Source organism: Myotis brandtii, unplaced genomic scaffold (assembly GCF_000412655.1).
Source record: "Myotis brandtii unplaced genomic scaffold, ASM41265v1 scaffold125, whole genome shotgun sequence".
Lineage (NCBI taxonomy): Eukaryota > Metazoa > Chordata > Mammalia > Chiroptera > Vespertilionidae > Myotis > Myotis brandtii.
The window spans coordinates 6,185,259-6,197,531 of record NW_005354385.1 but is presented as its reverse complement, the minus strand read 5'-3'; the positions used below and the strand labels follow the sequence as shown (position 1 = coordinate 6,197,531).

The following is a 12,273-nucleotide window of genomic DNA, read 5'->3' as shown; positions in this document are numbered from 1 at the left end:
GGACAATAAGTAAAATTTCCCTTTGCTCTGGACGGTGTCAATCTCTTTCTCCAGGGGCTGTTCTTTGTACAAACAGCTTTGAAAGATAGTCTCAAACCCCCAGCTCCCCACCATCACCGGCTCCGCCCCTGCCCAGGCCTAATGCCTCTGACCAAGGCGTTAGGCCTGGGCAGGGGACCCCCAGCTCCCCGCCATCACTGGCTCTACCCCTGCCCAGGCCTAACACCTGTGGCAGAGGCATTAGGCCTGAGCAGGGGACCCCCAGCTCCCGCAATCATCGGATCCGCCCCTGCTCCCTGTGATCGCTGGCTCTGCCCCTGCTCCCCGCCATCCTGGGCTCCGCCACTGCCCAGGCCTAATGACTCTGACCTAGGCGTTAGGCTTGGGCAGGGGACCTCCAGCTCCCTGTCATCAGCGGCTCCGCCCCTGCTCCTCGTGATTGCTGGCTCCCTCCCTGCTCCCACCATGTCGGCTCCACCCTGCTCAGGCCAAATGCCTCTGACCAAGGTGTTAGGCCTGGGCAGGGGCCCTCCAGCTCCCTGACATCGCCGGCTCCTCCCTTGCTTCCCATGATCGCCAGCTCCGCCCATGCCCAGGCCTAATGCCTGTGGCCGAGGCGCATTAGGCCTGGGCAGGGGACCCCCAGCTCCCTGCGATTGCTGGCTCCACCCCTGCTCCCGGTGATCACAGGCTCTGCACCTGACCCAGCTCCCACAGTTTCTGGCTCTGCCCCTGCTCCCTGCCATCGCTGGCTCCCTCCCTGCTCCTCCACATCTCTGGCTCTGCTCCTGCCCAGGCCTAATGCCTGTGGCCGAGGCGTTAGGCCTGGGCAGGGGACCCCCAGTTTCCCGCCGCCATCAAGGATCGCTGGCTGGCTCCCGCCCTGCCCAGGCCTAATGCCTCAGTCCGTGGCTTGGCCCCTATGTATGCAAATTAACCGCCATCTTTGTTGGCAGTTAATTTGCATATTGCCCTGATTAGCCAATGGGAAGCGTAGCGGAGGTATGGTTAATTACCCTTTTTGTCTTTTATTAGATAGGATTAGCAGTTTTTGCCAGACAGCATCTCTATAAAGTAATCTTTGTCTTTTGTTCATTCCCAATGTATTAGGTTGAACCATATGTAATTCCAATTCTTATAGTAACTCAATATAGGATCTGCTTCCTGTTACCACTCTCATCACTGATTTAACTTGCAAATCTGCTCTTAACCTCCATTTCAACCTCTTTTTCACAAGGGCCTAAATGGCCATGGCTGACACAAATTTCCCTTCCATCTCCATCTGGGCCTTTTTGTCACCTCATTTTTCTCTCCGTGTCTCTGTCTCTCTCTATGTTAAAAGTATAGTTGGTGTACAATGTATATTATTTATGTTAGTTTCAGGTATACGATATAGTGATTTGACATTTTATGCCTTATAATGGTGATCACCCCACTAATTCTAGCAATCATCTGTCACCATGCAAATGTCACCTCCCTCTTTATACAATGAGGTCAATTGAAATTCTTCTGCTCTTATGGTATCACCATGAATGAGTTTCCTTTAAAGACCTATTAATGGAGATACAGCTGGAAAGAAATAGTATCTGAAATTGGGCAGTTACAGCAATTGCCAAACTAGTCAACATAACAAGAAGGGTGGGGTTGGCTAAGTTTCTCAATGAATATTACTTCATTTTAAATAAATTATGTAAAACAGTTCTAATAGAACCCATTAATTTGGATTCCACTAATCAGATAATTCAGACAAAGCCTGTACTGTTTTAAGCTCTATATTTCTATATAATTACTAGAGGCCCTCTTGCAATCTGGGACCCCTAGGGGGATGTCGGACTGCCGGTTTTGGCCCGATCCCCACAAGCCAGGCCGAGGGATCCCACTGGTGCATGAATCCGTGCACCGGGCCTCTAGTATGCATATAAGACCTTTGGTTAATCTCTTCCCGCCCTCCCCTCTCCCCACTTCCTTCTGAGATTCATCAGTCTGTTCCATGTTTCCATGTCTGTGTGTTGAGCATCTGCCCCCTGGTGGTCAGTGTGCATCATAGCTACTGGCCGAATGGTCGAACGAAAGGTTGCGTAGGCTTTTATATATATATAGATAATTTAATTATGAAAAAAATCTGTATGTAAGCAGTATAAACACAATTGGAGGAGTTATCACTTAAGAGAAAAAGAAAACTCTCAAGGGTACCTTAGAACCTCTAACCAATAACTAAAAGGCTGAGTAAAATCCTATCATTGAAGCAGAAGCTCAAATAAATCCGCAAACCAAAACCTTGATAATCTGGAGATGGCTTTTTGAAAGCATGTCTTCTGAAAAGCAGTCTGCAAGTCACTTTCTATGATCTCAGATGGCCAGTTCTTTACCTAAATCCATCATTCCAAATTAGTGAAATATTGGTTGTATGAGCAATGTTAACAAAATATTGCAGGATGTCATTTTGTTTTACTAAAGGCAACTAAAATGTTTGACATTTTAGTGTAAGTTTTTGTTTCAGATTTTGTAGAGGAAATTTTTAAAAAAAAGAATCGACCTATATCCCTGCCCCCTGCATAATGCCCTATGATAGTGACACGCAGGGACGCTCCTACTGTCTGAGCCTCAGGGGCCTCATCTGTAAAATGGGGATAATTGTGACCTACCTCATAGGCTTGATGTGATAATTAGTGATTTGCATTAAGCAGGAGATGAGTAAGCACTCAGACTCTACCCTTCCCTTTCTGAACTTTTCGGAACATACTCCTTTGCTGCCCTTGACTATTCGTTGTAGCCTAAGAACAAAACTTAGTTCAGTGGTGACTGAAGCCAAACTTTAGGTCTTCTGCCCAGTAAAAGTGGGCTGCAGATCTTGCCTTATTCTTTCAGCCAACATTTTTGAAAACCTCCTATTTATAAGAAACAGTACAAAATAGCTTAGAGCAAAGTCCAATAGTCGTCTTTTAGGCATAATTTCAAAAGCTCTTTGTCTGCCTAAGTGCTGGAATGTACACATCACCCAGGGCTTTGAATTAAGGCATTGAAAACCACAATTCTTAAATATATATATATGTTGTTATAAGGTTAGGATTGCTAACATCACACCCAGTAAGCATAACCTGTTTCTTTCTTTTTATGTTCACTAGGCTACATTAGTTTATGGCTTTAAAAATTGTATATAATATGTTACACAAAATTATATTGAGGAAGAGACTTTCAGCAATTGTTTCCATTTTTCTTTTTCAGATTTAGTTGGTTCATTGGAGACTCCAAGATGTGCCCTGCTATGGTGTCTGCTTAGTAACTTTTGAGGGAGTAGCCTCTGCCGTGCCCTTTGCTCATGGGTTAACAGCCTGGGATTGGCTCACTCAATAAGTGAGATAGCTCACCCTTTGCCCTTTTTTTATGACATGGAATTCTGAAAAACGAAGAGCTGGTGAGGCTGCATTTTCCAGCTTTGGCCGGGGCTAGCAACCTTTGCATCTTATGTCTGTCCCTCTTAGCATCTAACATTATTTTCTTCTCGCCGTTTCCCCGTTGCCGATCATAAATGGTTAACCAGAGCTCTGCTGGGCAATCCCCCTGCAGCCCCCAGTCCATGAAGCCTGCTGCGCCCCCCCTTCCCTCCCTGGCTCCTTCCTCTAGTCCGGCCCCACAGGCTCCCCTGGCCTCTCTTGGCTCTCTTGTTGTTCGCTCTGCGCCTTTGTGACAACCTAGGGCCTTTTCTTTTCCTCTTCCTTCCTTTCTCCTGGGATAGCTCTATACGCTCTTGGACCCAGTTGAAACAACACAAAGTAAAAATAAATGAAAACAAGAAACCAGTTCTGTGCCGAGCCAGCAGAGCATGTCCATGGGCCAAAGTGGAGCTTTTGGTGTTGCCCTCTGCTTCCCTAGGACCGTGAGAGGCAGCAGCAAGGATTTCCATGTGCAACGAAAAACCCACCCTAAACCCCAGAGGAAACACTGTGATAACACGGACTGTGAAATTGGCTCTCATCGCCCTCGGTTTTCCCCTCCGCCAGTGTTCTTAGAAACGGGGAAGTCAACAGAAGCGTCTGCTTCTACATATTTGGCAGTCGTAGAGCTTATTAAGTAATTTTGAAATTCTTACAATTTTGTTCACATTTCAAAATAAAGTTCATCTGCAGGAGTCCTTGAATCACTTTTTGGGTGCTCAGAGAGATCGAATGCCAGGGCGTGAAATGTCGCTGAGGTAGTTGCAGGAAATTAGCCATCTTCTCTTGTCAGCAGTAGTTGTGTATTTTAGCTGTTTGACTCACTGCAGCAGTGGGCAGCCTGCTTGCTTGTGAACTGTCGTCAGTTACCTTCCCCAGCACATGTTTTCAAACAAGGCAGGTGCCTCCTTCCTGACTGCCGGCATCCTAGTCACTTTGTGGCCCTGACATCTTCACACAGCCCGTGGTCTCCTGCACACATCACACTTCAGCAAAGCATCACCTGGGACTAACTCACAACTGTTTTCATATATATTTCAGAAGCTTGTGTCCTTTCTCTCTTACTCTGGGTTTTATGCAAGTATAACTGAATTTGGACAAAAGATGCTCTGAGAGAACCCTGTTTTAAAGGATTCAGGGTAGCGCGTTTGAGAACGATGAGTGCATCAGTGAAATAGTCACCTTGTACTTATTCATGTTGTAGGTCCAGACGTTTCCCCAGTGGGTTTGCACGGAAGGATTTGGTTAACAAATGCGTTTTCTCTGGGAAGGGCGCTTTCCAAAGTGCTACACAAAGTGCCTGGGTTTAGACACATTGCAGTTATTAAACAAATAGTGTATCATTTTATACTATATTAGTGTACACAATAGGTACACAATGTTATATGTCAATTACATCTCAATAAAGCTGGGGGAGAAACTGTGTTTTCTTTGCAGCAACTATAATAAGAAGAAATGGATACATTTCAAGATGGGCTGTTTTGCATACATATTATAAATGAATTGAAAAGTGATTAGAATCTATCTGTGAATTCTTTTTAAAAAAATCAATGTAGAAATATCAACTCTAGGAAGGGAATGAGAATGGCTAGTGTGTGCCTACTATGTGCCAGGTCCTGGAGAAAATATTTTAATATCAAATGCAGCTCTGGGGAGGGTTTGAAATGGCTGGCTGTAAGGATTCCATGACATAAGGTGTGCAGAGCATCTAGTGCCACACTGATGTAATAGCAGATTAATAAATATTAGCTGTTTATTTTATTCCATTCAGTCCTTTGATATAGTCAGTATCCCCATTGTACAGATTAGGAAGACTGAGTCTGGATTGATCTAAGTAACTTGGACCAAATTTTCAAAATTAGGTTGCAGAGGCAGAATTTAGAGCCAGGGTTCTGCTGGACACGCTGATAAAAACCTCTAACCAGGGGTTATTCTTCTAGGCTGCCAGGATGATCTGTGCTAGGGATTTTTTTATGATGGGAAAAACCATCCCGGCTAGAATACAGTAACACCCACTACTGAGAGGCAAAGTTTTCTTTACGGGCAGCAAATTCACATATAATGTATAAGTAAACATTCAGAAAAACATTCAAAGGGCCCATCTCAGCAGTCAACCATTCTTAGAGTCTTTTTTCACTTTCAATAGCAAAGTCTTAGCTCTATGGATAGGTCTATGCTTTTCAAAATCTGTGCATGGTTTATGAAACATGCCCAATACATCAGTCCTGTCCATACCTCTGCTGTGTAAATGTCATCGTCTATGCAAATATCAACTTGTAATGCCAGCTTAAGGAAGTTGTAAGGATGATATTCCTGTAGCATCTGGAAGGCAAGCTTCCAGGATTTTGGGGGGTTGGGTAGGGTGGGATGGGGGAGTAACTTTTTAACTAGCTGCTATAGTTTTCATCTCTTCTCATGTTGGGAGCACCAAGTGATGCTGGCGACCTCAGTCCCTGGGATACAACCATTGGGCGTGGATGTCATTGTTGTTCCAATAGCCCCTCTAGATGTGGGCACCAATTAAGGACACCCTTGTTTTCATCTTCAAGGTGCATGGCTTGGTGGCTTAGTGACCAAGTATGGCTGCTGTAGGACAATGATGGCCGTTTTAATAGTGAAGAAGTTCAGTGGTGTTGGCATTGGAACTGGAAAGTCATTTTACTAATGCAGGATTCCACTTCCCTGTGTTGAAATTCTGGGCAAATCAGTTACCTGCAGCCCAAGCTGTAGCTACACGTAGGATTTAGCTCTTGTAATAGACTGAATCTCTTTTTCCCTTTAGAGGTGTGTATATAAGAGAGAATGGAATTAAACTTCAGTTTCACAAATGAATGTGAGCTTAGTATAAAGATAGCAGAGAACAAGGAGAATTGGGGCTGGTTATCACATCATTTTCATTGCAGTTTACTTCCTAGCACTTAACCTAGTCCAAATATTTTCTTCACAACATCGCTACCTTCGGAATTACTCAGATGCTTAGCTGTATTCTGCCGTCTAAATTTATATCTGCAAGAAGGCCCAGGGTGTGCGCATCAAATTCCATGCAAATGGAAAGAACCCGCTTAGGATGCTGTACAGGATGGGACGGTTCCAGAAGCTTCCCGGCACCGCATTTAAACCACTCTGGGTCTTCCTCTCCAGGGTTCCGCAGATTCCTACACGAGCAGGCCCTCGGACTCCGATGTCTCCTTGGAAGAGGACAGGGAAGCGATCCGGCAGGAGAGAGAGCAGCAGGCGGCCATCCAGCTGGAGAGAGCAAAGGTGACTCCTGCCCCTCTTTGGCTCTAGAGCGGAATGTTGATCACCTGCTCTTCCCCTGCCTCGGATTTCTCTGAAAACATCATTTTATGATCATCCTGATAAGGCCCCAGGTTGCAAGGCTTTCTGATCCATTCACCCCTAAATGAGGTTTCGAAACATTCCCGGGGGAGCACTTGCCCAAGACACTGACACTTCACCCTTTTGTGTTTGGTTTGGAGGTGAAGGGTTTGGTCATCTTCCAACTTAGTAATCGTAGCCAATACCAAGCTCACCACACCCAGTGTTGGCAGAGCCGCCTAAGGTTCCAGCTTCACCACCTGTTCCATGACAGTGGCCTTCATTTCAGGCCACACTTGTTCTGTGGGTCTCCCTGTTGATCTCCCCTCTTGGTTTCAGTCTCCCACCTCAAGTTCAGCATGAAGTGCAGAACTTTGAACAAGTATTAGCATTGCAGCCAAGACGAGCAACAAAGGCATTGCAAAATAGACCTTCAGATATCCACAAGGAGGGTTCCCCCCGCCCCCACCCCAGGAATCTGCACCCACAGGAGGCAACAAGTTGCACGTGTAAATGTCAGGATGGGAAGAGTCACATAAGGGTGTTAAAAGAGCAGAGAGAGGAGAATGGTGCTGGCAGTGAGGCAGCCGCCTCTGCTCCCACACCTGCGACGTCTGTGCGGGTCGGCAGAGGGGCTTCGGGGCGGTGCCTGTTAAGGGACATCAGTGGGACCCTCACTCAGGTCCTGTCTCCAGCACTGCTGCTCCCCCGCCATGTTCACAGCTCAAATGCACAAGCCGGGGTTGCAGGAACCTTGTGTTCTCATTTGTGGCTAATTTGTGTTTTAGTTTTCTCTCAGAGTCTGTTTTGTGGCCGTTGTGGTCACCCAAACGTCGGGGCAGTGGTGTTAGCGTAGCTGGGGGTTTGTGTAACCTCTGCCAGGTGGCACCAGCCCAAGGGCACTTGGTCCAAAGGCGTTTCGGAACCCGCTTTTGGTAGCTGGGGAGAAGGCGATGCGTGAGCAGCTCTGCCTTCCTGTCCACGTCCGCGGGCCTTCCTCTTCCCTGGCAGGATAAGGTATTCTACTGAGTGGGTCCCACAGGCTTTCAGATCTGAACTGCTCACTCACCCCCTCCCGCCCCCCACCACAACCTTTTTATTTAAGAACCAGCACCCGTTTCCTGTATCCAAAGAGTGGGGGTGGGGGTGTGACTAGGGGACAAAGCAGACAGCCCCTCCCACTTCCATTCCTTTTCAATGGTTAAGGGCACATTGTTTGTCTGGGATGTTGGAAAGTGCCAGCTCAGGGGGAGGGAGGGTGGGCTGGTAGGACCGAGTCCGAGTCCGTGGCACTGAATCCACAGTTTTCAGTGCCACGTCTGCAGGTGTCTCCATGCTGCCTGACCCAGGAAAACCCAGTGGAGACCCCCCTTTGCAAAGTGATTTCCCCTGCTGCCGGGTCTTATCAGTTGTCTTGTTATAATACTACGTTTCAATATGAAAATTCCTCCTCTGTCTTCCTCCCTCCATCCCCACTCCATGGCTCTGGGCCCAGTCCAAGCCTGTAGCCTTTGCTGTGAAGACGAACGTGAGCTACTGTGGAGCCCTGGACGAGGATGTGCCTGTCCCAAGCACGGCCATCTCCTTCGATGCCAAGGACTTTCTGCACATTAAAGAGGTAAATGGAGGGCTCTCTGCGTCCCCTAACCTGCCATGAGGCCAGGGCCTGAGCTTTGGCTCACGGTCATCACGAGGTGGATTTAGGATACACCTGGTGTCCTCTGGTCACCTTTTAGTCACCGTGCATGACCACAGAGCAGTAGAATCGGATCCGACTTAGGGAAGCATGAGTTCGGCTGGCAGGGCGCCTACCTGAAGGGACCATTTACACGGGATGTGGTCAGTATAAACATCTGGGCTATAACCCTGAGGCCTTGGACCTTGGAACCAACACTAATGAGTGTAATCATTAAGGTGTTAAAGCTAAAACGGGGGCAGAGGTCTTTGGGAAACAGAAAGCTTAAGGGATTGAGCAGTACAAGGAGGGCTTGGAGCCTCTCAAATCAAAAGGTGAACTAGTGACACCGCAAACTTTTATTTACTCAACCTGGGTACATTGAATCCTACTTCACGTCAGACATGGTACTGGGCGTCTGGGGGGACCAGAGGTGGAGGCTCCCGTTCCCCGCTGCCAGGGAGGTCCGAGCTGGTGGAAGAGACTGACAAGTACACAGTTTTCACACGGGGTGACAAGTTCGATGGCAGCACAATTGAGTGGGTGTGGTGGGAACCCAGATAAAGAGCTTGGGGAGGGGGGACCACCACGCTGGGGAGTAGAAGGATCAGGGGCCAGAATGCTCGACAGAAGTGGTGAAGCCTGAGGGAGCCAGGCTGGGGTTGGGGTGTATCGGTGGAAGGGACAGCCGGGAGCAATGCCGATGGCTGGAGGGCAGTAAGCAGGGAGTGGTACTGGGGACGGGCCAGCGCAGAGAGGCTGGAGCCTGATTTGGTTTTTTTTTTTAAAAAAGGTCCGTGTGGGCCTGGCAAGAAGCCTGGACTTTATCACCAGGCAGTGGGCTGGGGAGGAATTTTAAATAAAGGCCGGATGTGACCAGCCTGTGTCTTAACATAACTTAGATGACGAGAGGGTATTGCAGGGGCGGGGGAGACACCGTGGGGCCGGACAGTGGCTGTGGCAGACAGGATGGAGAGAGGCAGCAGCTTGGAGAGAGAGTGAAGGGGCAAACAGACAGGATTGAGAGATTTCCCATGGGCAGGGAGTATTGGGGAAGGTGACATAAAAGAAAAATGAAGGGTGGAGGCTAGTTTTTCCAGCTCACCTGGAAAAGCAAGGGTCAGCTATCAAAATGAGGAAGGCAGAGAGGGGAGAAGACTTGTTATGGGGATGGATGTGGTTAGAAGTTTGCTTTCAGATACACAAGGTCAGGGGTGCTGTGAAATTCCCATGAAGATACTTAGTAAACCTTTATCCATATAATCTGGATGCCAGAAAAGCGGAATTGCAATTTTCTCTTCCTAAATGCTAGCAGTTGGAAAGGAGACTGGGTTCCAGTCAGGAGAAGATAAAGAGCTGAGGCGTTGTTTTTAAATTTAGGTTTTCTTTTTCTTTTTTTGTTTTTAAGATGGGAAAGATTTAAGCATATTTTCCATGCTGAGATGTTGAACCCAGTGAACTATATTGGAAGGAAAAGGCAGAGCTGAAGGAGAGAGGGGCTGGAGTCGAGGGGAGGAGACAGCATCTGGAAAATGGGCACAAGAATTAGGCTGAGTCAGGGGGGAAGCCTTGTCTTCCTTCTCTGTTCTGCACAGAATTTTCTGATGGGGCCAGGGGCATACACTGGAGGAATTTTCTGATGGGGCCAGAGGCCTACTTGATAGTCTCCATTGGCTCCACTAGAGGAAGCATTGGAAATTAGACCTTAGAAAAAGGAGAGCACAGAGGTGGGACAATAAGATGAAACCTGAGAATGGAGGAGCCTGAAGAATGTGATCAACGTAAACATGTCACTCAATGTCACTGAGGTGCTTGCATGGTAAATATATAACAATTTTGAAAATCATTGTCTTTGAAACTCTGCATTCTACTATGGCATTAGTGATACCGGGATGTATGTAAATAGTTTTAATGTTTTTACTATTTAATACTAAGTGGGTCAAACATCTGGATATCTACAGATGTCTCACTCTCCTTGCATTATACCCATGTGACCTACATTTGTATAGTCACTCATTTGAGATATCGTTCTATAGTATATGCCAGGCCCTGCAGATATCCAACAGCTATAAATGAAGTAGATCCTTTTCTCATAGACTTAACCCTTTGAGTGCCAACCAATATCCTAGGAACTGTGCTAAAATTGCCAAGGCATTTTTGCTGATTTTACAGCAGTTTAGGAAAAAAATTATGAAAATTAGGCAGATAAATGCCAGTGGTCAATTTTAGAACTACAAACATTTGGCATCATAAGTAATCTGCACTTAAGTGCCATCTGTCAATAAAGAGTGAACTACTAGCATCTAATAGTGACACTGCAGGAGGAAAGCGATAGAGCTCCTGGCACCTTTGGGGAAGGACAGGTGGAGCGCGATTGCACTCCCCGGCACTCTAGAGGTTAAATTCTACTGAGGACACAGATAATGAACATATTAATAATTGCACATCGTGAATTCTTTGGGGGGGGGGAATGAACCAAATGCTGGAATTTTTTAAATATAAGGATGAGGGGTTTATATACTTCCAAATATAGGGGTGATCAGAGAAAGCCTTTGTGAGAATGTGCCCTTTAAACAGAGACCTGAAGGATGAGGAGAAGCCAGCCTTAGAGCAAGGGGGAACCTTCGAGGACAAGGAATCTGCATGTGCAAAGGACCTGGGGTAGGAAAATAGCTTGGAACAATCAGTTTACTGGGAGAAAGTCATACGGCTGGAATGCAGTGAGCCAGGGGGCCTAGTTGCAGGAGACAGTGTTGTGAAAGTCAAGTAGGGCACAAGTCAGGTAGGACCGTTCGGTGATGGTGAGACTTCAGGTTTTATTCTGAAAGTAATGAGAAGTGAGATGAATTTATTTTTAAAAGGTTCTCTGATTGTGGTAGAGACAATGGATGGGAGTGGATAAGTATGGAATCAGACAGACCATTAGCATCATTCTTGGTGCGAGACCATGGGATCGAGCCAGCATGGTGACAGTGAGATAGAGAGAAGTAGACGGATTTGAGATATATTATAGAAATGCAGTGAAGAGCACAGGTGATGGACTCAGAGTAAGAGCTGAAATTGAGCAATTGGGATGGATATTATTTGGGTGGGGAGAGGACAGATGGGGAGAGCAGTTGGGGAGTGGACACTTCAAAGAAGATATCAAGTAGGAAGTTAGCTATATGAATCTGGAGCTCAGAGGAAAGGGTTGGGCCAAAGATAATAAATTTGGATCATTTGTTTATGCATGGCATTTAAAGCTGTGATAATGAAGGAAGTCACCTACTAAAAAAAAAGAGTAGAGGGAGGGGAGAAGGTAGCTCTGCATCAAACCCAAAGGAATCCCATCCTGCAGAGATGGTGAACATGACAAGATTCAACAAATTAAAACTAAAAAGGAAACTGAAAAGGAGAAGTCTGAGATAGAGGAGGAAAACCAGGGCAGAGTGATATGTGGACATCAAGAGGGGAGTGTGTCGTCAAGGAGGAGGCAGTCAGCTGTGGCAAATGGGACATGTCACCCAAGGTGAGGAGTGAGGAATGGACATTGGATTGGCAGCGTGGTGCTCAGCAGCAAGGAAGTCATTGGGACCACTGTCTGGAATTGAAGAGATGGAAGCCAAATGAAATGGGATGAGGAGAGAAGGGGAGTATATTTCAAGTGTAGACAATGCTTTCAAGGAAGTTGACACTGAGAAGGGCATGAATTCAAAAGCAGTTTCCTTTCAAGTGCTGATATTAACAAACAGAGAGAGAGAAAGTGAGAGAGAGAAAGAGAAGAGGAAGAGGAGGAGGAGGAAGAGGAGGAGGAGGAGGAGGAGGAGGAGGAGGGAGGAGAGGAGGAGGAGGGGAGGAGCGGAGAGG

General features: G+C 46.7%; 1 protein-coding gene across 4 annotated transcripts in view; it reads left to right on the top strand.

The window, feature by feature from the left end:
• CACNB4 (calcium channel, voltage-dependent, beta 4 subunit) overlaps positions 1-12,273 on the top strand; it is a 232,902-nt gene that overhangs the window by 171,692 nt on the left and 48,937 nt on the right. For all 4 annotated transcript variants that reach the window (XM_005859309.2, XM_014534046.1, XM_014534044.1 and 1 more), the window contains 2 exons: positions 6,576-6,695; positions 8,248-8,370. In XM_005859309.2, the coding sequence (XP_005859371.1) occupies positions 6,576-6,695; positions 8,248-8,370 (243 nt within the window). The remainder of the gene's footprint in view (positions 1-6,575; positions 6,696-8,247; positions 8,371-12,273) is intronic.